This window comes from Protopterus annectens, chromosome 6.part0, assembly GCF_019279795.1.
Source record: "Protopterus annectens isolate FY-2018-M chromosome 6.part0, PAN1.0, whole genome shotgun sequence".
NCBI classification, from domain to species: domain Eukaryota; kingdom Metazoa; phylum Chordata; order Ceratodontiformes; family Protopteridae; genus Protopterus; species Protopterus annectens.
In genome coordinates, this window is record NC_056737.1 from 638,692,893 (window position 1) to 638,718,715 (window position 25,823).

The 25,823-nt window shown below is 40.4% G+C and overlaps 1 protein-coding gene across 1 annotated transcript in view; it reads right to left on the reverse strand.

Moving 5' to 3' along the window:
• Positions 1 to 22,383: 22,383 nt before the first annotated feature.
• NID2 (nidogen 2) overlaps positions 22,384 to 25,823 on the reverse strand; it is an 891,289-nt gene continuing 887,849 nt past the window's right edge. Inside the window, exon 21 of the mRNA XM_044074330.1 lies at positions 22,384 to 23,220. Coding sequence (XP_043930265.1) covers positions 23,210 to 23,220 — 11 coding nt within the window. The 3' untranslated portion in view covers positions 22,384 to 23,209. The remainder of the gene's footprint in view (positions 23,221 to 25,823) is intronic.

Consider the following 25,823-nt stretch of genomic DNA (forward strand, 5'->3'; position numbering starts at 1 on the left):
GGCCAAAGTAGATAAAGTGTATACCTTATTTCTCCTTCTGTCCAAGGCCCTGGAATCTCTATCAGAGGGAGTAGAGTTTTTGACAGTAGTAGCCTTAATGCCTTTTGGTCCTTGGGAAATGGTCTCTGGGTCCGCAGTAGGATTCTTGAAGAGGAACTTGTGAGAGAGAGTCAGGTAAAAGACAGGTTTTCTGGTAGCTGGAGGTAAAGTGTCTGGGGCCAGGCTAGATTCCAAGAAGGCATCATCTACAATGTTCTGAACAGGAGGGATAGCTAAAGGCCTGTGTTGAGGGAAGAGTAAGAATTCCCTGAGTCTCTTTTTGGAGTCAGAGTAGTCCTGGCTTTCCCAGCAGAAATGCTCCTTAAGAGTGTGCAGGCTTTCACCAAAAGAAAAATCTTCTGGAGGGGAAGCAGAGGGAATGGAATCCTCTGCATCAGAATCCTCATAGGTAGTAAGGGCAAATCCTGGTAATCAGAAGAAACAGAAATTTCAGAATCCTGATCAGAAGAATCAGAAGGAAAATCAGTTCTAGGCCTCTTAGAGGGGGAAGGCTGACTTCCCCTAATTCAAGTAATAAGGTCTTCAGCCATTCTAATCATTTGCTTTTTAGGCATATGGGCCTGACCATGTGGTTTGGACGTCGGGTTTCTAGGCGTGGGTCGAGTTTTAGGCCTTGATGAAGAAGATGGTATCAGTTTGAAATGCAAGTCTGTAGGCCTGAATACACCCTCAGAAGCCGGTGCCTGCACAGCGGCTCTGGACCCATCCAAGGTAGAGACATCTGCAGGTTCCGTAGTCGAAGAAGCATCTCGTGGCATACTGGACTCCGAATGGGTCTTAGTAGAGACCTGCAAATCTGAAGTAGCGGGTCTCAGGGTCTGAGAAAGCGCCTCACTAAGTATCGGCGAACTGGCGACTAGCTTAACGGAAGTGGCATTGGCAGTTTTGGACCTATGCGGTCTGTGTCTGTCTTTATCTTTTTTCTGAATATCGGTAGTCGGATGGCTTACAGAAGCCATTTCTGGATAGTTAAACCAAGTACCAAAATAATTTGTGCAATAAGGCACAAAACTGACAGCGAGGGACGTCATTGTCTGGGCCTAAGCAAGGAATGCAGTACGAATGAAAATCTTTATGAGGTATTTGCTTTCTACAGGTAAAATGAGAAGCTATGTACCTACCATAGCGTTCCATGTTAGTTGTCTTCTCTCGCCTTCTTTCTTGCTGGATGGGTTCGGAGCCGATCCTCGGCTCCGACTCGGCCACTTACTAAAGTTCGAGAGCTAATTTTACCGGCTCGAGGCAACCCTATATCCCATGATGCTAGGCGATAACTACCCGGATCTCATTTGGTAGCTAAAGAAAAATTATGCAATATAGTCCTCCAACTGGAGAGGAGGAGGAAAAAGGGAATAATCCCGCCAAAGAAACCAATCTAATCTAGTGACACTAGGACAAGCTATTTGGCTGGAAATGCTAGATCAGGACTCTTCAAGGAAGAGGAACAATCTTCTCGGTCTGTCCAGGCTAGGGGGATGGTGGGCGGGACACAAGAAAGAAGGCGAGAGAAGACAACTAACATGGAACGTTATGGTAGGTACATAACTTCTCAATGTTAAGTTGTCAATCTCGCCTTCATTTTTGCTGGATGGGACCGCGTCCCTAGCACCTTCATCCTGGGTGGCTCAACGGAACAGACTCTTGAGAACAGTGGAACCAAAATTTGCCCTGTTTCTGGAGGCCAAGTCCAATTTGTAATGCAAAACAAAGGTATGAGGAGAGGCCCATGTGGCTGCTGCACAAAAAGTGTCTATTGGTAGTCTAGATTGAAAAGCTGTAGATGTAGCCAGTGCTCTAGTTGAATGGGCTTTTGGCCTAGAAGTCAACTCTCTACCTCTGAGTTGATAAATACATGTAATCACAGAAGACAGCCACCTAGATAGGGTTACCTTAGATACCAGAAGGCCTTTCCTGTTCTCTGCATATGATAGAAACAGTTGATCAGATTTCCTGATTTGTTTGGTTCTGTCCAAATAATATCGGACCTGGCGATGAACATCCAGATAATGTAGTTTTTGCTCTGCTCCATTAGTATAATTTGGGATAAAAACTGGGAGATCAATAGATTGATTTAAGTTTGTCTGCAACGCCACCTTGGGTAAGAAAGATGGATTAGTCCTTAGAGAAACTCTGTCTTTGTGGAAGATTAAGTAGGGAGGACAAATGCAGAGGGCATGAAGCTCAGATACTCTCCTAGCAGAAGTAATGGCGACTAGGAAGAGTGTCTTCCAGGGAAGAAATTTCAATGAACAGGAAGTCGCAGGTTCAAAGGGGGGAAGAATCAAGGATGTTAAGACTAAATTTAGATCCCACTGCGGTGGAGGATCTTTGATCGGAGGCTTAAGTAAAAATACACCTCTAAGGAATGCCTTGCAAAGCTTATGGGACATGATGTTGCGGTCCGACAAGCCTATATGAAAATTTGAAATGGCTGCCAACTGAACTTTTACTGTGGAGGAAGAAGATCCTGAGTGTAAAATTTCAGCTAGGAAGTCCAAGACCGAATGAATCAGAGCAGTAAAGGGATCTATATTTCTAGCTTTTGCCCAGAAGGAGAAACGTTGCCATTTACTAGTGTAAATCCTTCTGGTGGAAGATTTAAGGGAAGCTACTATGATATTCCGGACGGGATTAGAAATCATAGGAAGCCTGGCTAGGGACGGAAGTGGAGCAACCAAGCAGTGAGGTTGAGAGGAGGTATGGATTGGTGCAGCTGCCCCGACTGGTGGGTCAGAAGATCTGGAACCAGGTCCAGATGCCAAGGCTGTACCAAAAGATAACGATGCAGGAACGGAAACCATATCTGTCGAGGCCAATAAGGGGCAATGAGAATCATCTTGGCTCTCAAGGTAGTTGCTTTCTGAATTACTTGTGGTATTAGAGGAAAAGGTGGAAAGGCATAAAGAAGTCCCCGGGGCCAATCTTGGACTAGAGCGTCTCTGGGGGGATGGCCTGGAAGGGGGAAGAGGGTGAAGAAGTCAGGGCATTTGCTGTTTTGAGGCATAGCAAAAAGATCGCAGCAAGGAAGGCCCCACTTCTGAAAAATCTCTTCTGTCACAGATTGTTTGAGAGACCACTCGTGAGGCATGAGAATAGCTCTGCTCAACCTGTCCACTATGATGTTGCACTTCCCGGGGATATGCATTGCTATCAGAAACCACTGAGAAGAGATTGCCCACTGCCAAAGTCTGAGTGCCTCTCAACACAGGGGATAGGACTTGGTTCCGCCCTGCTTGTTGATATACCACACTACAGACATATTGTCCGTTTGGATTGCAATAGTCCCCAGGGGAAGAGAGTCGTGGAGGGCTTGCAACATTAAAAGCACTGCTCTCATCTCCAGGACATTTATATGCAGGTGGCATTTGAAAGGTTGCCAAGTGCCATGGACCATCCTGCCCTGAAAATGCACCCCCCCCCCCACCCGAACAGGGAGGCGTCCGATGTAACCGTGGCGACCGGGGAGGGAGGAACAAAGGGTCTGCCCTGATGGACTTGAGGGGACAATATCCACCAGGACAGATGCCTTTTGCATGCTGGAGTTATCATGATCTTGTGATGCATAGGGAGTCGTTGAAAAGACCATTGGGCGAAAAGCATCCACTGTAGGAGACGCATGTAAAAGCGGGCAAGGGGAAGAAGAGTTATAGCGGCCGCCATAAGACCCAATACTTTCAGGACATACCTGGCCTGAATTTTGTCGCTCTGAAGAAGAACATGGATGTGGTTTTGAATATCTAAGACCCTTTGATCTGTTAACTTTGCTGGAAGTTGTACGGTGTCCAAATTGGCGCCTATAAAGGTAATAGATTGACAAGGCGACAAGGCAGATTTTTCGAAATTTATAGAGATTCCTAGCCTTCTGTAAATGTGAATGGTGTAATCTCTGGCTTGGAGAAGTTGATGCCTGGTGGTGGCAGTGAGGAGCCAGTCATCTAGATATGGAAACACCTGGAATCCTTGACGTCTCAGGTGAGCCGTAACCGCTGCCATACATTTGGTGGACACTCTGGGGGCTGTAGTGAGACCAAAGGGCAGGGCTCTGAATTGGTAGTGACTGGCCCCCAGCCAAAAGCGGAGAAACCTTCTGGAGCGCCTGTGAATTTTGATGTGATAGTACGCATCCTGAAGGTCCATGGAGCACATCCAATTGTCCTTGCCCAGAAAGGGTAGAATGGGCTGTAGCGTGACCATCCAGAATCTTGTTCTCTTTACAAACTTGTTTAGTTTGCTGAGATCTAATATTGGTCTCCAGTCCCCTGTCTTTTTCGGTACCAAAAAGAACCTTGAGTAGATTCCAGATCCTAGTTGGTCTGCTGGGACTGGCTGGATGGCTCTTTTTGCTAGCAGTTTTGATATCTCTGGTATTGCTAGTTCCCTTAGACCGGGTGGAACGTCTGGAAGGGTTCCCTTTTGCTGAATTGGGGTTTGGATAAAGGGAATTTTGTAACCCTCGGATATGATCGACTGTACCCATTTGTCTTGAGTAAGGGAAAGCCAGGCTTTTGGGTACAGCGACAATCTTCCCCCGACTGCCTCTGAAGGTGGACAATCGGGCAACATCTCAGGGATGCTGGAAGGGTTTGTCAGAGAGAGGCTCCCTGCTACCCTGATTCTGCGGACCCCCTCTGCCCCTAGGGTGTTGTCTGTTGCTGTTACCCTCTCTGCCTCTGGGGATAAACTGACCTCGTGCGTCAGGCGTGACTCCTTGAGATTTATGGAACCACATTTTCCCACCCTTCTGACCCTTGGGGTATGGTCTTGAAGGGGTGGAGAAACGGAATCCTACGGCAGAAAGAGTCTTGCCATCTTGTTCGCATCTGGTCAAGGTGTCTTTCACTTGATGTCCGAACAAGGTCAAACCATCAAAAGGAGAATTTGTAAAGGACGCCTTGAAGGGGTCTGCAAAATTACAAAGCCGCATCCAGGCGTGACGCCTTAATGCCACTCCTGTGCCTGCGGCCCTACTCGCTCCATCGGCTGCATAAGAAATGAGCCACATGGAGGAGTTAACAATAGAGTTTAGGGTTCCTAGCTGTGAGTTAATTTTATCCTGGGACCCAGCATCTGACGGATCCTGTAAAACTTCTCCCAACTCTTTGAGAACATCTCTCTGAAGGCAGGTGAAGTGACACAAGTAATTCAGCGACCGCATGGCAAAGGTCGCTGAAAAAAACATCCGCTTACCGTAACTATCCATAGTCCTAGAATCCTTGTTAGGAGGATGGATAGGTACTGAAGGATCGGCTAGTTCCTTCTTGCTGGCTGCAGCCACCACCATGGCATCAACCGGGACACCTTTTGTCAAAAATTGCCTATCAGCTGGGGCCGTAATGAATTTAGAAGGCCTCCGAGGAGTGGGTTCCACCGAATCCGGGGCCGTCCACACCTTCCGAGCCACCACATCCATAAGGGGGTCACAAGGCGGAGACACTCAGGAGGTGGAGGGTCGAGAACCAAACGCCTCCAGGTAAACCGACTCGTCCTCGGAAGGATTAAGGGAAGGCCAGTTCCCCCTCTGCTTAAGGATTTACATCCTCAGAGGGGGACCTTGGGGATCCCTCCGACTCATCCAAGTCGGTATCGGATGTAATAGACTCGGGGGAGTCCAGATGTTTCCTCTTACATGTCCTCTTACGCGGAGGCTCACCTGATGGGTCAGGAGAAGCCTCGGAAGAGGAAGATATTCCCAGTGGGGAAACCTGAGGCGTTGGATCTCTGGGCCTGGGAGCAAGAGAGTGAGAAGAGATGTCAGCAGGCACTGCAGTGGGAGGAGCTGATGGAACCGACCGTTGACTATGCCCTGGGGCTAGTACACTCCTCATCACCTCGAAGGCTCCACCGTCAGAGAAGCCAGAGGGCTCCCACTCCGAAGAGGTAGGAACCCCAGGCCGCACCGACAGGGATGGCTCTGAGGCCGATGTCGGGACCGAGCTCACCAGCACCGATGCTCCGAGAGGGAGAACGGGGTCGGACAAGGGGGTGACTAAAAGTCTGAAATTTGAAAACTTACCAAGAGCCGGTAAAAACGCACCTCACAAGCGAAAACGGCAAACAAGATCTGGGTAGATATCGCCTAGCATCATGGGATATAGGGTTGCCTCAAGCCAGTAAAATTAGCTCTCAAGCTTTAGTAAGTGGCCGAGTCGGAGCCGATCCCCATCCAGCAAGAATGAAGGCAAGATTGACAACTTAACATCAATTGTTAACTTTTACTGACATCGGTTTTAGAGCAAGAAAAAAGGTTCCCCAACAGACTTCGGTTCTGAAACTCGGAAACAAAAATTTCAGGAGTTGGCTGACCGGCACTTGCAAACTGCTTCTGCTTTGAGCACCGCGCAGCAAGAAAGACTGACGTAATGGCATCAGCTGCATGTTTTATACCTCTGATGACCTGACGTCATGGAAGAAGAGACAGCATCCGATGCAGGAATCCAAGACTCTGGTATTCAGGTCGGCTGAGGGCTACCTGCAGGCAAATAACCCAAATGTAATGACTGCAACAGTGAAACACGAAGAACATCTGCAAAACATTGTTCTCTAGAATGTAAAATAAATAAGTCTTTCTGAGAAATGTTTTAAAATGTATATAGTTGGGAAGGTTTCAAGAAAATGAATAAAGAAATGATATTGTATTCTAAGTATGAAGAATGATGGAGGAAGTTGATAAATAGTATAAAATATTATTTGTTACAATCTGGGTATTGTGAAAAGGAGGTGTGAAGGACTGTAGTAGAAGTAGCATGTACTAAAATTGTGTTGTATTACTGATGAAGAAATTGTAAAAATGATGTAAATGGGATGGATATGCGGTTGCAAAATATACAAATAATGTAAAATATGTAGAGTGTGTGTGTATGTATGTAAGTATATATAGTTATATCTATGAGTTACTTTCAACCCACTGAGAAGTCAAAATGTTACACTGTAAATAAGCTGGTACTGATCTGATCACATGTACCAGCTTTTTTCAGAGCAAGATTGCAGTGTAGTGGGAATCAGAGAATTTACCCTTCCCTCACTGTATTTTAATCTTGGAGTTGGTATATATAATTGGCAGGGAGTTATAGGTCTCAGACCACCCATGTGAGGGTAGCGTTGTTGCCTCACAGCAAGAGGTTCTCCCGTTTGATTCTCGGCTAGAGTGCAGGGAGTGCCTTCTGTGTGGAGTCCGCATGCCCTCCCCGCGGTTGGGTGGGCATTCAAAAGACAAGTTCCGCTGTGGCGACCACTAACTGGGAAAAGCCGAAAGACAAACAACAACAATGTATATATGGATATATATATATATATATATATATATATATATATATGTGTGTGTGTGTGTGTGTGTGTGTGTGTGTGTGTGTGTGTGTGTGTAGAGAGAGAGAGAGATAGTTGGATCATGGTCAAGTGGAGCCCTAAGCGGAGTAATGGATCAGCACCTCTCCTAGCCATTTCAGTGCTTCATGTACAAATCCAATGCCTGCTGCCCTTGAAAAATAAGCTCCCTATGTTACATTAAAAAAAATGGTAAGCTTGTAATATCGAAATAGGCTGTCAAACCACTAACATGTTTGTAGTTATTAAGCATCTTAACCAAAGGACACACAAAGGAGAGCAACACTTCCATTCCCACTTAATGGAGCCAGTGCAATATCAAGAGTGCATGTATGTGGTGTGGGACTAGAATCCAGAGCCTTCTGCACCAAAAGCAATTATGCTACCTTTTGTGGTATTAATACTGCTTTTAAAAGTTATAGCAAAAACACTGACAATGGTCATTTGTTAAACAAAAATGTTACACACTGAAATAGATTTAGCATGATTAAAAGTAAACTTCTCTTCCCTTGAATGTCAACTTTCCTTGAAAATCCGCAGAAGTTCAACAGTCTTTGAAAACATGCTGAAACTGAACAGTTTGGTAGCTGATGTAGAGGATTTAGCTTCTAGGGTCCTGTATTGAAGGTACAGGGTTTGAGTTAACCAGCTTGCCATCCCTAACTGGGGTATTAGACACACACACACACACACACACACACACACACACACACACACACACACACACACACACACACACACACACACACACACATATACACTATTATTTCATGAAAAGGTCACTGAGGTTGTCCAGATGGAAACAGCATTCAAATCCATGCAAATTTTTTTTGTCAAAATAAAATCCATGCTAATTTTTAATCGAGTGCTCCATTTCAAATACATGCTTGTTTTTAATCACAAGCTTCATTTGTTTAAATGTGCGTATATTGTACAAAAGATGTATCTCCAGATGCTGCTAAGGATGCACTCTGCTTGAGTCCTTAAAGAAGAAATGTAATGCACACAGAGTGCATTCTTAAAGAAGAAATGTAAATTTTTGTGAATGCCCCTCAGCCAGTGAGCCCCTTTCCTGGCTAGTGTCCCAAAGCCATAACAGATCCCATTCAGAAGATCGACTCAGTGAAAAGTTGAACTTCATATGGATGAGACCATAAGATCAACTTTCATAAAAATTGAATGATGGAAAACAACAAAAATCTACATTTTGCAAGAGGGCAAGCCCCTGCACCCTCCATGCACATTATTTATTTATATATATATATATATATATATATATATATATATATATATATATATATATATATATATATATATATATATACCATATCCAAGATTGCACTACAGTGGGGAAAAGGGTAAATTACCTAATCCCCACAGTACTGCGATCTCCATTCAAAAGCTTTGACATTTTAAAAAGTTGATCATATGGTGTCAACCATATGAAGTTCATCTTTCTTTTGAGTCAATCTTCTGAATGAGACCCATACATATATATATATATATATATATATATCTGTCTATCTATATGATTTACTATCATTTTGTTGAACGACACACAAATTTCAAATTTGAGTAATCATAAAGTCGACTGGTAAAAACAGCGAACCACAACCTTCCGAATGCTTAAAACCAAACCTGAGTGGTTCTTGAAAAATCACTGTTGACTTTAATGTTGATTTTAAAGCGACATTTGAACAGGTTTGAATATCAAACTTCGTTTTTACCATATTTGATATATGGTAAAAACGCCATTCACATTTTCATCTATTTGAGTCAATGAATCAGCTCAAATATATTCTGTCTTTTAACAAAATAATAGTAAGCCTATATATAAATATATAAGTAACACCTACCCTTTTTTTGATAAATGTCACAGAATCTTTTCAATTCACCTGAACTACCACCAACTTACGCACCCGGAACCTTTGTTTAACATCTCTTCTGAATGACAGCATATTCAGGAATGCAACATCTCCCTTACATGTTACAATGTTACTCCAAGTGTCTAGTGTGGGAATATAACCCACAGACTTCTGATCTTCCAACACCAAAGGTGAGTGTGTGTTACCTGTTCAGCCATTGACACTTGTGATACTCTTACATAAAGGTAGTCTCTGCTGACCCTGAGAATTACAGACCTATTAGTCTCACTAGTGGTATTTGAAAGGCCATGGAATGTATTATAGCTGAATGAATAAACAATGGTATAAGGGACCTTATATTGCTAGATACACACCAGTTCCGCTTTGTAAAAGGCATATTATGGCTGCTCAACCTGGTTGTGTCTTTGAAAGGGTTAGTGAGGTCATGGATAAAGGGCATGCAGTCCACACTGCTTATATCTTGCCAAGGCCTTTGACACTATCCCTCATGCTGGAATTATTGACAAACTCTAATTCAACATTAACCCATACTTAGTTCACTGTGTTGGTAACTGACTGTCTGAAATAAGGTTTGTGGTATTTGGTTTAGACAGAAAATTGTTTTGGTGATTTGTCCTGGGTCTCCTCCTCTTTAGTATATCAGTGGCGGATCCAGGAATTTGCAAAGGGGGCACAGTCTGGTCAGTCAACTACCGGGGTGGAAGCAGGAAAGTGGAACACTAGGCATCAACACAATCCCTGAAGTAAGCAATTCTGTAGCAGGCAAGCTCAGCAGGTCTCTAATAACTCCTCACATGGTCAGTCAATTCACTGATGGCCAGTGAAATGCATCATTGTTGGGGCTGTACTTGATGTGATGTTTTTACCCCTGTCCAGAACACCAAGTGCAGCAATTGCTTTGCTTTGATCCCCCTCCATGACAGTCACCTTGGGATGCCATGTCTCAGCAGTGGTTTCTGGGGCTTCTCTATACCTAACCCCTTATTCCTTTAATTCCCAGATTCATTTAGAATGCATTAAAGTGTAAGGCAGCAGTTATACTCATAGCCCCCTTCTGGCCAGACAAATCTGGTTCCCTCTTCTGAAACCTTATCTTTTGAAGTTACCCTGGCTTCTGGATCCTATAACAGATCTAGTCACTCACTGTACTGATATGTTTCACCCAGATGTCTCAGAACTAAAGGTAACCACTTTGTTTCTTCAGTTCTGTTGATGGCTAGAGATTATCACTTCTGCAAGGAAGTTTTTAAAATACTTAAGGCTTTCCAGAAAGATTCCACCTGGAAAATCTGTGGAAGCTAATGGAAACTTTTTGCTGTCTGGGCAGATACTCAAGACATTGATCCCTTTTGTGCTTCAGTACCTGACATTCTCTGATTTTTGCAGTCTATTTTCCAGGCGAGTTCTAGTTTTTCCACTGTCAGTGTGTAGCTGGCAGCTATTTCTAGCTTTCATGTTGGATTTCAAGATCATTCTGTAGTGTCTCACAAGTTGTGCTAGGCTTTCCTGAAATGAATCTTCTTTCTCAGACCTCATATCAAAGATCCCGTGCCTCTATCGGATCTGAACTTAGTGTTTGAGACTCTAACAAAGGCTCCATTCAACCTGGTTGCCATTACTTCAGCCAGCAAAATGTAGGGGCTGCAGGCCTTATCTTCTTTTGATTTTTATATACTTTTTTGTAAATACAAGGTATCTATCAGGACAGATCCTTTCTTTGTTTCTAAAGTAGCTGCTGAGTCAAATATGTCCCAACCTATTCCTCTACCAGTTTTTTTCCCCAGATTATTCTAACAATCATGTATACTATAGATGTGCACTGACATTACACTTTTACCTTCACAGAACTAAGTCATTTAGGAATGGTGCTCACCTCTATTTCCTTTGCACTAAATAAGTTAAGAAGGACGTTATCCAACGTTACCCTGTCTAGGTGACTGTAGGATTTATCTCCTTCATTTACAATAGCCAGAAAAAGTTCTTACCATTTAAACCCAAGACCTACTCCACCGGAGTAGTTGCACCTTCCATGTCTCTCTTCAGATTTTTCCTCGATTGGTGCTATTTGTGATGCTGCTACTTGGTCTTGCATGCATATTTTTATTAGCCTTTACAAATTGGACTTCCTTTCCAGAGAGAGAGCTTCCTTCTGTGCTTCCATTTTAGAAGGTCTCCTGTCATGAGGCCACCGGGGAAAACTGCAGCTGGGGATTCCGGCCCATATGCCATATTGGATAGATTGAATGAATAGAATATGAAAGCTATGTACTTACTATAACAATCGATCTTTTCATTGATGTCTGTCCGATACGATGACTCTCCCACTGTGTTTGACCTTTTCTAATAAGACCTGAAGGATCAACCTTTTTCCTAGGGCTCTAGTCCTACTTGTAGTCCCATTCTAGCTCTCAGGCATCAGTCGAGATCTGAGGTAGCATAGGGGACAGATGCATTATGATAGGGGAAAAGACTGAAGGGGCTTGAGTCTGCAACACTGATGTTGCAAGACCGCATCAAAGAAGTGGCTCAGAGGACACGCATGGCATATCGGACAGGCATGAATGAATCTGCCATTATGGTAAGTACTCAAGTTTTATTTTTTTTTATGTTTGCACCATGTAGTACTGTTAATTTGTATCAGTGATTGTCACTTAAAATCTATGTAGAGTACTATATTTATAAATATAATAAATTCCTGCAATGGAATCCTGGTATAGACTGGAAGTTATAATTAAACATAATGGGTATAAGTCTTCCATTCCATTGTATGAAAATGGTATTAAATCGGTGTTCCTGATTACTTCCTTCCAAAACCAGCTTTGCACCTGCTTTTAATCTATTAATTTCCTGTTTTCTTCATGGAAGTAAAAAACATGTGAGAATTGACACTTAACATGTTGAATGAGCACCTTCAGCTTAGGTTTTGTTTAAAGAGGATGCGTTAACTTATGACGGATGATCAGCTATTTGTCTCTTTTGCCCAAAGAGTATCACATAATTGCTTTTGTCTGAAGAGACATAACTTAGAATTCGTCAGTAAACAGCATCATAGGCTGCAGATGTATTGCTCAGCAAAGCTGGACCACTGTATGTAACATGGAATACTTGTAGGTTTTGAAGAAATGCTTTATGCATAGCATTGCCCTTTTTGATGTTTAAGTTGCAGAAGGCTGACTACACTAGCACTGTCTGCTGTGTGGGTTGTACTTGCTGTTCTGCAGTTTTAGAGCTTTAAAGTTGCATTTCTTCCTTAATGAAGAAAATGTGGCTTTGTGCAAAGTGTCCATTTTCAGATATTGTTTTAGATTCATTAACTAATGATTCAGATATGGGATGTTGACACAGGAAAACAGCTTCACACTTTATCAGACTTTTACTCAACAGTGAAGGCAAGTATAAATATTGACAGCATTTTTGATCTGTAGCTCTTATTTCAACAGTTGTAATTTTAATATTTCTCATAGCTGCACATTTTAACAGCTATATATATTCAGTTGGGATAAGCTGCCCTAGAACTTATTTTAGATAAGACATCTGTAATATTTGCCAGCCATTACATGAAAGCTATATGTATTTTAATTGTGCGTTTGTATTTTTGTGATTTTTTTTCTTTGTTCTGAACTGGACTATTATGCATGTGATTTTCTTATTTGGTATGACTGATGAGGTGAAAATGGGCAATGTATACAGAGCTAGAATAGCTACTTTGCAAGAACTGTTAATGTTGTAGACAGCTAGTTTAGTCATGTAAACCTGCACTTTCAAAAACAGCAGGTGATGGATGATTGTTGTAGTAATATTTGGAAACTCAGTTACAGGCAAGGTCTGCTGTCTAGCCTGACTGTCAGAACTAGAATGTGAACAATAGAATAACTTATCTGTAAAAGGGAAATACATTTTTTAATAAATGATTTTTTTAGTAAATTGTTTTTACCACTGAATTTACATTACAAGTTTATAGTATACTTTATCATCTTCTTCTTCTTTCGGCTTTTCTTGGTTGGGGTCACCACGGTGGATCACCTGTCTGCTCATGATTGGCAGTGGAGTTTTACAGTGTTGAGTTGCCAGCCCGGCGCCCAACCTTCCACAGAAGGCACACACACGCACGCATTCAAGTGTCCATTCCACCTACAGCATGTCTTTGGGATGTGAGAGGGAACCGGAGCATCCGGAGGAAACCCACGCGACCACAGGGAGGACATGCAGACTCCGCACAGAAGGCATCCCAGCTGAGGATCGAACCGGAGAACCTCTTGCTTTGAGGTGGCAATGCTTAACTGCTACACCACAGCGGCCGCCCTTTATAGTATACTTTATGAATAGTTTTAATGAGCTATGCTGTACACAGAATGACGATCATCAATTAATGTCTTATTAGTTGCTAAGTAACAGTGGTTAATATGATTATTGAGGGTGTGTTCTTCACTGCATGAAGGGTATGTAAATACATTGGTCTTATTTGTGGTAAGACACTCTGATGAAGTCCTAGCTGATGTAAAAAGGACAAAAGTGCTGTGTGTGTGTAAATAAAATGATTGATTTTAAGTTTTATAGCAGCAACATGGTTGTTTTGCTGTGTGTGGACCAGTGGAAGCATTTTACTATTGACAATTCTCTGCTTGGTGGGGATGTTTTATAGCAGCAACATAGTTGTTTTACTGTGTGTGGACCAGTGGAAGCATTTTACTATTGACAATTCTCTGCTTGGTGGGGATCCTGCTATTTTTTTATTTACAGTTTATTTGCGTTTTGGAGAATTGTTTCCTAGACTACTCCATCAAATGTGAGGTCTGTACTTTGACTGCACACCTGTGTCTTTTGGGTCAACCTCATTTCTTCTGGATGACTATAGTGCCCATTCTAAGGCTACAGTGAACCTAAGTCTTTCCCCCCTTTTCCAATTAGTTTTCTTTAGCTTCCAAATCAGAATTATGGGATGGCTTTATTATGGTGTATTATATGTACTTGTGTAAGTATTGTAAATCGCCCAAACTCATTTGTATTACATTTACTTTTAATATGCTGAAGTCAGTAGTTCAGCATCTTTCATTATCATGTACTTTGTGGACTGTTAGGGCTGGTTCCAAAATGTTAGGACTGTGTTGTGTCTGTAATACTTATTCCATGGTTGTGACATGTTTGTTACATGTTTATTATGATACAGCATACGCTCATTCTTAACCTGCTTTGTACTAGCACTTGCTGAAGCTCTTCTCACAAAACCACCACTGAAAATGGCCAAAAACGCAGATGGACTTCCTGGTAATCAAACCATAATATATAAATAATGAAAAAAGAAACAGAATTTGTATTATTTCTGAACCAGAGCAGGAGAGTGAATCTTCAAACAACACATTCCTTCCTTAAGTCTACTCATTTGAAGGGACACTGTATAATAGAGGCAGGCCTTCACCACAGAGATTATAACACGTATTTTAGGAAAGCAGATGTAGAGGCATGAGTCCCCACCTCTTTTTGATCCTTCTTCAGGAAGACCATATTTCAAGCCTTCAGACACCCAGAGTTGTCTTTCTTCCTCAGAAAATGCAACCAACGCAGAAATACTAAGCCTCTGGTATTCGGGCCGACTGAGGGCTATCCCTGGCAGGGATAACCCAAGCGTGATGACTGTAACAGTGAATACACTCGAACATCTACATTTATGGTAAGTGTACCCAATTGTACTAGGTTTGTTCTTCTGTTTACTTGAGTTTCTTTGTTTTTTTCTGATTTCTTATCACTCTCCCCCTCCCAGCTGTGACCTGTCCACTTACATGTATTCACTCTTACCCTAGTGGTACACATTAGGGCTGAAAAAGATTCAAGAAGGACCAGTTCACGTACCTAAATTTATTTTGTGGACTAAGTTGTGGAAACACATTTTACCCTTCCTTAGTCTTTGGGAACAGTCTTATTTGCATCCCTATTTGGATTTTGTATCCTGCCTTATTTTAGATCCTACAGCTACTTCTTTCAGGTATCATAATTTTGTCTGCCTTTTTCTCCCTGTCATTTGTTGCAGAATATCCTGGATGCTGCTTTTGGGGAGAGAAGTCTTCTTGCTGACTCCATATAGAGAATCTTTGAACACGTCTTGTTGTAGGCTGCCAAAGTTTGGCAACAGTGCTTTCCATTTTCTGTTGCCCGAGTCATTGTGCTGAAAGTTTTTCTGTTCTGTAGTTATCAAAAGTAGTTGCTTAACAGCAACCTTTCTAAACTTGTGCATTTTATGTAAAGAATCCCTTATTTTCCCTTTAGCGCTTTGCAGTTGCTCCTCTTCTTGTTCTGTGAGATTTCCCTTTTTTCTGCAATACTAACTGTTGGCAACCCCTCTAAGTAATTCCTGTTACCTTTTCCCACAATATCACTTTTTCTCTTATTTCTGCCATGTTTTTAAACTCTGTTTTCTTTTTATCCTATTCACTAACCATCTCTTCCAAATAAGTTTCTGTCTTCCCTAATAACTCTTCAAATAATTTCCATTTCTATTTCTTAAATTACTGTTTCTTTAACAGGTAATTGGAAAGCACCAGTGTCTCATTTTTATTTCATTACCCTGCATTTTTAATCTTAGTTTTTATTGCCACACGGTCTGAAGTAGCTTTCAGTTAAATGCACATGCTCCTGTGAAATGTAATTTCTATACAGTATAGCCCAGGTAATGTACCTCTGGGAATTATATGTAAATTAATTATGTGTTCTTACTACTGAGTTCACATCTTTCATACCAAGCATTCTAATATATTTCTTTAGAAATCTGCCATCTTTTGTTATGTTTCCCTTCTAGATCTCTTCTCGTATATCCTCACTATTGCAAATCAGATTTGAGTCCCTACCCATAAGTAATACTGCCTGCTCTTAATTTCCATAATAGCAGTTTTTTGTGGAATACAAAGATATACAAGAATAATCTTCCTTCCCTGCTAATAATGCCTTATTACCACAGATTTAACATTATTCTCTTTTTTTTTTCGCTTTTATTACTATTGCAGACCCTTTAGCAGTTAGTATCATCACTCCAGATTTCTTTTTTTTGCCTGATGTAATGCTGGAAGTTCACGTTTGTTTCGTTATCAAATTTATACATTCATTTCTATCCAGATGTCACTCCTGCAACGTTGTTATTTGCACAGTACACTTTTTAATATAATTAATTTTTTTGTCTATACTTGTAAGACAGTATACATTCCACGGTAATATGGACAGAATAGCCATCAAGAAAGAAGGCTATTACTCCTACCTGTTATATATGCCAGCTCTTTTGAATGCATTTTTTCCAACATTTGACTTGTATTCACCCATTATTGTTTTGCAAGCTGATGTCTTGTGTATTTGCTTCTTCTAATCTCTTGGCTTTGCTGAAAGATTACTCCTTATAAAGGAGCTCAAAAATTCCATCATAGGTACCACTTTTAAAGGGAAGTTCCTTTTAGCCAGCATTACCAGGAACTGGAGGAAGACCTTCCTAAGAAGATGGTGTGGGGCATTAATAATGTTGACGATCTTTATGCTCTCCCTTCAGCTCCCTTTTCTATTCCATGCCTAGTTAGTCCCAAAAGAGGAAGAAACATCCTTGCAAACCAAAGAATGCCTTGAAGCATTACAGTGTCTTGCTCCTTTTTGTGCCGTTTAAGTCACTCAGAATAACTTCACCTGATTATTAATCACATAACTGATTCACACCTGGGGTTGCCTGTGAAGGGTGCACACCTGTGAGTTGTAAGCTGTCCTAAGGAACTGTTGAGTTGTGGATATGGTCATGGTAGGCCACATCTAAGACACCACATACATTCTTACCTAGAAAGGCCCCCACTAATAGACCACGATATTTCCACGGAGAGCATGTGACAGGTTTAGGCTATACTCCTCAAATGGGTTCTTAAGGCTGTACTTTCTTTAGAACAGGGCTGAGTGTTCTACCTTCACTTCTTCCTAGTGCTATCACAGGCAAATAACTTACTTTCCACCTGGATCTCAGATATTTTAGGCTGCAGAGAGTGATTCATCAGGAAGTTGTAGCCCTTTGACCGCATGAGGTTTAGATGGTGTTTCTGGACATAATGGATGGCATTTTTCAGATTGGTATCTAGAGTTCTTTCAGGAGATTCTTTTTATTCACTGTAGGTTGGTAGTTCTTTTAATGCAAAGCACTGCTATTTGCTTTAGCACTCATAGTGCTTTTACTAAGCTCTTCACCATGAAGCATCTGAGGAGAAAGAGTTCCATGTGTTCTCAAGTCTGAATGACTGGCTTCTGACTGCTCTTCACAGAATCCCCAGCAATGTTCAGCCCCATAATTGCAACTCCTGTTAGTGATTCTTAACTGATCTTTCTCAGAAGTTTGCCTTCATTCATACAGAGCTGGACACTCTATTGTTGGAAATTCCTGCATGTAGAGAGGACCCATGAGGTAATTGACTTAGCTTCCAGTGTGAATCCAGTGTGAATGTGTGGCTTCCTTTGAAGTGGTCCGCAGGACATCCAGATAGTGGACTGCGATATGTCTTTGGCTACAGAACCACAACACACTTGCAGATCTTTTCATGGTGTTAGATTCCGGACACTAAAGATAAAAGTAGTTGACTTTTTTTTTCCAGCCCCAGGAAGCCTTAATTTCCAACCCTAAAAAAGTTGAAAACTTGATCTTTTGCAAAAAAAAAAAAAAAAGTTGATAACTTGATCTTTTGCAAAAAAAAAAAAAAGGGAAAACTTGCCAGCAGTGTTTTATATATGAAGTTATTTAGTGACTCACCAGTTTTCTCTTCAGTAGGGCATGCAGAGTTATAGCAAACAATGCACACACAAACCTGCACACCTTAACCCTTTCTCTAAAGATGTTCCCCAAGGTTATAAACTCGGCCTAATGGTATTCTCAGTGTTCATAAATGGCCATACTTAGTTTATGCCACAACATTAGCTGCTTGTTATACACAGCATATTAATAAAAAGAACAAAAACAAACAGCAGGCAGGTAAATCCACGACTGTACTGTTAACACAGAGTATAAATGCAGTAGCAACAACAAAAACAAAATAATGGTCGTTTAAAGTACAGCTGTAAAAACATAACTTTTATTACAAGGTAAGTGCTTTCACCACCATCCCAGTGGCTTCTTCAGATCATATAAAATTACAACACCATAATGTGTCAAATATACTCACATTAGCTACTTCCCAGTCAATTTAATTAATTCCACCTTCCCACTCTACAAATTCCCATCATTTGCTTTAACGTGCATGCTGTATGTCTACTCCACTTAAGCTATCTTAAAGGGACATAAACTTTAAAAAACATCCATCATCCTTAAAATGCCACTTTCCTGTACTTTTTGCATCAAAAACTTTGATTGATCATCCAAATGCTGCTCTCCTAACTCATATTTATCTGTATTACCTAAATACATTCAGTAAATCTTTGTACCTTCATGAGCGGACCATTTGTTGACATAGCGTGTCCTCTTTCCTCATCGTACATGCATATACCAAGGAGTTCGTGATCAACATAAAAACTGTCTTCATCAAGATGCTATCCCATAGCCATTACGTGTGCATCAATCAGTAATTTTCTCACGTTTATTGTTTTCCCTTTTCCTACCAGTACTTAAAGCTGGTAACATGCCATCTCTCTCTTACTCTCCGTGTTCCTTTCTTGTGCATGCACGTAGCATACGTAACTCAAGAATAGAGTAACGGTTCAAATAAAACTATCCTGTATGTTATCAGATGTTTTGCTAGCCTTTACTCATACTCATAGAAGATGAGCATAATCAGACAGAATTCAATGCCTAATTTAAAGATGCCTCAAACCCCAGGGATTATAACTTTTATCTTTTAACTTTTTTACCTGGCATCAATGATGCACAAGAAAGGAACACAGAGAGTAAGAGAGAGATGGCATGTTACCAGCTTTAAGTACTGGTAGGAAAAGGGAAAACAATAAAAGTGAGAAAATTATTGATTGATGCACACGTAATGGCTATGGGATAGCATCTTGATGAAGACAGTTTTTATGCTGATCACTAACTCCTTGGTATATGCATGTACGATGAGGAAATATGAGATGGAAGATGAGATGAGATGGAAGATGAGATATCCAAAGGTTAACCTGGTGTACAAAATAAAACTAGCACCGATACAGCAATAAAATACATAACGATTACAACATAACAAAATAATTACATTACCTTAAAAACTTAAAGAATGACTTGCAGGCTAGCACACCAGTCTGAGACTCAAATACCTGTCGTTATTTAGTGAATTCAACCCTTGAGGAACAGACCCAAAACATGAGGCAAAAATCTAGACAGTCGAGAGCGGTATGATGCAACATTTCCAGAAGGACAAATTGAAAAAAAAAAATTAGATTTTCGAAAAAGTGAAAACGGAGCAGCGTCCAAAAATGGGAAATAAATTCTGATCTGATTAACTTTAAGATATACATGCCGGTGGGGATAAACAATAAAGAGTCTTTACAATTTGGGCGGGATTTCACCAATAAATGTATTTCACAGCATTTATTTTGCCACTAAAATAAAATTCTTAAATTAGAACGGTAATAGTCTCTTCCCCCAAAAGAATAGTATAACACATAACGTGCTATTTCTCACTCAACAGTATCAATATAACAAAGCAAACAGCAATATGTGTAAGAACTATGTAAACGTTTCCAGTAATTTGCTTGCCAAGAGGGGTAGTACAGTGAACTGACAGGTTCGGTACAGTCATTCTGGTAGGAGTAGATGCCTTCTAACGATCTTGTACACCAGCTGAAACCCCTTACCTTGCAACCCACGTTTCCTCTGTCTCCCCTAGATTCCGTGGTGTATGTGTTGGTGCTAGTCCTTGCGTTTCCCGGGCATTCTGTATGGAAAAATTATATACTAGTTTTTTTCCCTTGTTTGATTTTGGCGCTCACTTGTTACTCCTCCTCCCTCTTCTGTATCTGTGCCAAGTCTGGTTGGATGGCATATATGGTGCCTATTTCCAATCCCCTGTCATTGTTATGAGCTGCGGTCCTCACTCACATTGAGGTAGTTTGTTACACAACACATTAATTGTTTTTTTTTTTCAGCAAACATCCTTTGCCAATAACACCCAATCATAGTAAATTACCAGCAGGTATTTTTGCTGGTGTTTAGTAGCATATTTAGCCATGCTGAGTGTTCCTTTGTTAAAACTGTCAGTATGCATTGCTAGGATGACCAAGTAAAATAATTTATGCGGCATTTTATTACCTGATCATGTCTCAGTGTCCTTTTTTCCCCTCTGCAGAGTGCAAGAGACACTATGGGGGAGGAGCTGCCATGTCACTCGTCGCCGCCAAATAACCTTTGTCCAGCTAGCAAGATTAATATTTCAAAATTTAACGTCGTTGTCCGACAACAGCTTACAACGATTTACTGTCACAGCTCTCACCGACGTGCCAAAATTACAAGGGAAGATGCAGACCGTTATAAATGTTATTAAAATAACAAATCATCTGACTGCAATCTCCAATCACATCTCAATGTATTTGGCGCGTTGGTGACAGGATTCTTCTCTGGAAAGATGCACCTGATTTTTCAACAAAAAAAAACAAAACACAAAGTTGAAAAAGGGGCCGGCGCGCGCCCCTGCGCCCATGCCTAAATCCGCCACTGTAATATATTCATGAGACATAAATGCCAATATCAAGGGACTATGGCAAACAAAGTTTGCTGATGATTACAAACTAGTAGTAGTTAACAAATTCTGATACTCAAATTCTTCATTTAGAGCTGGATTTAACAAATGTTTGGTGCATTAATGAAGGGTCTACTCTCAACAGGAAGAAATGCAGCATGATTTCCTTTGATAAATTTAACATTGCTACTGATTACTGTATAGATAACATTCTACTTAAATTTGAGACAGTCATCAGGGATTAATAAGACTCTCCTTTGACCACCATATCTCTGTGGTGGCTAGTAAATTTTCCTGTCTTGCATAGTTTATCCTTTGTGGAATTTTCTCATGGTCCAGAAAAGCCATACTCCCACTGTATTCATCCCTTAGACCTATCATTGAGTATAATGCACCCTTCAGTATGAACTAAGCACCTAAACCAGATTGGGAGACCTCAATATTTCCTCAGCAAAAAAAAAAAAAAAAAAAAAATGATCTGAGGTATCAGTACCCTTAGCTACGCTGATAGTCTAAAATCCATGTCATTCTACTCTGTGCCATGCAGATTCCTGAGGGATAATTTCTACTTAGCCTTCTATGTTGTGAACAACACAGCACCTCTGGATCTCCTTCACCTAAACAGAAGCAGTGGTAAACACCTGCTCTAGTGACTAAACCTGTACTACTACCACATCGGCATCCCCACATGGCATGACAGATACCTAACCCAGTGTATCCCTCATTTCTGGAACAAGTTGCCCTTATGCATGAATCAGAGTACTTCTGCAGCAACTTTTAAGAGTACTGTAGATCACTAGATGGGCGATTGGCGATTTGTGGAGAAAGTCTCCTTAACAGGGAACAATGTTAGTCTACCACCAGTATTGAATGGTCTCCTTTGGTTGTAAGCTTAGTAAGAACCTATGAAGCTACAATCTTTAATCACAGTTCACCAGTGAAGACTTTTAAAGTGACATTAACATTTAAAAAAAAAAATTACAAAGTAGATGGCTATCAAAATTTATCTTTACATTCCAAAAATCAAGTTAGGAAACACTACTACATTTTTGTGGAACATTCTAAATGAGTATTTGATAAATTTCAGACCATTTATGGAAAAATGTATTTCTAATATCCTTGAATAATTCAAGAATACCATTAGCAATTCTGAATGTGGTGGGTACAAAAAATTTAACTGTTATGCATAATTAAATATGGCTGAAACCAAGAGTAAATATTGTTGTTATCAGGAATATTTTAAGTGTCATCTCTTTAAAATGATCTTCAGTTGCCGCAGAGTGATCAGTTTATATACAAATATAAAGCTATACAAGAAAAGCAAAATTCTGATACACACTGCGCTTTTTTATCAAGCGTACATTAAAACTTCATTACAATGACAAACCTATTTAAGCTGCTTTCATGGCAAAAAGAAAAGCAATCAGTTATGTAAAAAAAGAAGAAGCAATCAGTTATGTAAAAAAAGAAGTTTATTTCAGTTAACAGTTAAATGATGTGTAATGCTGCAGACTGGCAAGTGAGAAATAATGGCTTTGGTCCATGATGTTACAGTCCTGTAAACTTAGCACTGGTCATTTTTTTTATTTTTTCACTTCTCCAAAGAAAAACTGTTTTAAGTACATTCTTTTATTATGGCATTCTATTATAAATACTACCACAACAAACTGCAAGACAGATTATTTGAGGGAAGGGAGTGATTTTGACCAGTTTCTCACTCAGTGACAGCACAACACTGTAAGGGCACAGAAAAGTCACATGTGGTCCCCAGAAGCAGTCATTACAATTTATAAAACATTATTGCATAATGTAGCACCTTTTAATATACAAAACATTTTTTGTTTAAAAAACAGCTGCTTGGGTTTTAAACATTTGGTAGTTACTTTAATTTTTTTAATTGAGAAAAATGAATTCACTGCACTTTGTTTACAAAATACTGAAACGGTTTTAGAGGTCTGGGAGTTAAACTGCAAAAACATTGACAGAGCCAGCAAAACAGAGTAATAATCCTTTAAGTAAATGATCACTACCCCTCAGATTAGGTGTGTTTTCAAAACGATACAGTAGTAAAAATGAGGTACACATCTTTAAAGAAATTATAAAACTTGCTAATTGAACAGTGTGTTTCTTATATGGCACTTGTAATAATTCCATGTGTGATCAGTCTCTTTGGTTTGTGAATAGAGTCCATCTCAGATTTGTCTACATTAGCCGCTGTCAGGCTAAAAGACCTCTTCATTATGATCTACCATTAACATGATTTTCCTTCGATGCAGAATGTTACTTTCTCCCTAATTATAAAAAAAAGAAAAAATTAAATTTGAATACGGTCAGCAACTCATTTTACAAATACATGTCAAAACTTTCTAGAAGCTTTTTTAATCCTTTGCTCTACACTGTGTTATATACCTGCCAGTATCATCATCTTAATCTCATCACCCACTTTCAGCCCCTTACCCAACAAGCACTTCAGAACAAGTTACCTTTAATAACACTGCAGTACAGCATTTAATCCTCAAAGGGGGTAATCTGTTACTGAAATATGACAGCAGTTTCACAGTACAACTGCAAACCTCAATGACTGCAGTTAACACACAGTATTCTGCACAGCTATATGACTTCCACAAATGCTAACAATTATACACTTATTATGATGATGAGGCAAGTTGACCATCTGTGTTGCTAGTGACCCAGGCTCAAGAATGGACTTGAGCCACAGGGAGGGTTAGCACGTTGGGGTAGATAACATGAAATGTCTGATGGGAACTCTCCTACCCAGGAGGAGGGCTGCTAAGGAGAATGCAGCCTGTAGAAACAAAGAGTTGTAGGCTATCTGTAGTTCAAAGAGGAGGTGCATAACATCCTTAAGGTCACTGCACTCCTCCTAAGAGAGTATCTCACCTGCCACTGCAATATGAAGACTCATGTTGCCTTGTGCATCACTCCCCCGCATGGTCCTCACTTTCCAGGCCTTATGACTGGTATAATAAGGCTGACTTCCTACAAAGTCACTAGTCTAGCACTGTAAAGGGATACATTCAGGAATGCTGGTAAGGAGGTAAGAAGTTCCGCGGGAGAGCTGATGTCGATATGCGAATAAGCTGGAGAACCTTTTGTGCACTGGGTGGGGAACTGGGGGATGGCAATTAAAAACACACAATTCAGCAGTTACATAGTATAACAATAGGCTACATTTGCAGATGTCATGCTTATAACCACTGTTCCTTTTTCTAAGCGACCTCCATAACCACTGTTCCTTTTTCTAAGCGACCTCCATAACCACTGTTCCTTTTTCTAAGTGACCTCCATAACCACTGTTCCTTTTTCTAATTGACCTCCATAACCACTGATCCTTTTTCTAAGCGACCTCCATAACCACTGTTCCTTTTTCTAAGCGACCTCCATAACCACTGTTCCTTTTTCTAAGCGACCTCCATAACCACTGTTCCTTTTTCTAAGTGACCTCCATAACCACTGTTCCTTTTTCTAAGCGATCTCCATAACTACTGTTCCTTTTTCTAAGTGACCTCCATAACCACTGTTCCTTTTTCTAAGTGACCTCCATAACCACTGTTCCTTTTTCTAAGCGATCTCCATAACCACTGTTCCTTTTTCTAAGTGACCTCCATAACCACTGTTCCTTTTTCTAAGCGATCTCCATAACTACTGTTCCTTTTTCTAAGCGACCTCCATAACCACTGTTCCTTTTTCTAAGTGACCTCCATAACCACTGTTCCTTTTTTTAAGCGATCTCCATAACCACTGTTCCTTTTTCTAAGCGACCTCCATAACCACTGTTCCTTTTTCATAGCGACCTCCATAACCACTGTTCCTTTTTTTAAGCGACCTCCATAACCACTGTTCCTTTTTCTAAGTGACCTCCATAACCACTGTTCCTTTTTCTAAGCGACCTCCATAACCACTGTTCCTTTTTCTAAGTGACCTCCATAACCACTGTTCCTTTTTCTAAGTGACCTTCTTATTACTTTCAGAATAATTATGCAAGTAAACAATGAAACCGCTTTATTTCTGTTTTCTTGACTGTATCACACTGTTCAGAAAACTGGTTTCATATAATCATACCTAATCAATACTCTGTATTAGAGTATCATTGGAGTACAACCTCACCAGCATTGTCTTGTATACTGTATATTAATGTTTCATGTAGTTTTGTTGATATAATTAGTATACAAATTACTGTGGAACTTTTTTCCTGGGCCTCCATTGAAACTGGGCCACAACTCAGTTGGAAGACCTAGTCAATAACATTAAATACTAACAAATAAATACAGTAAATAAACAGCATTTAAAGGAAACTAAAAGGTTTTTCAGAAGCACTAAGATGTGTAGCTCTTTTTCCATTTTTGATGTTAAATTTTGAGAAATCAAGACAGATGGTGATCACAAAATGGTAAAGCTTGCAGTTTACTAAGAAATTATGGATGAAGGTTGACTGGTACACAATGGCTGCACTGTTGTCAGGCTCTATTATTCTGGTTTCCCTTCATCATCTCCATGTACCATGACCTAAAATGTTGCATATTTGTAAACACCAACAGCAAACAACCACCTTCCCATGGAATATCTTCTTCATTTCAAGATATAGTTTATTGATACCGAATGCAAAAAGCTAGTCAGTGTTTTCCTGAAGCTAATGTCAAAGAAAAGGAAATAACTGAAAAACAAGCAAAATAAAGTAGGATGGATACAAGGGTATAAGATGTTATCCCCACCCCCACATACCTACAAAAATATTTCTGTTATCTTGCTCTTGGAAAGCACAAAACATTCAACATATTGTGGGTCATGAAGTAGACTGTCAAGCAGAAGTCATATATATCCCTCCCTTATGAGGTGCAGTCCCTCTTCTGTTACAATGACCTGTTACATCTGT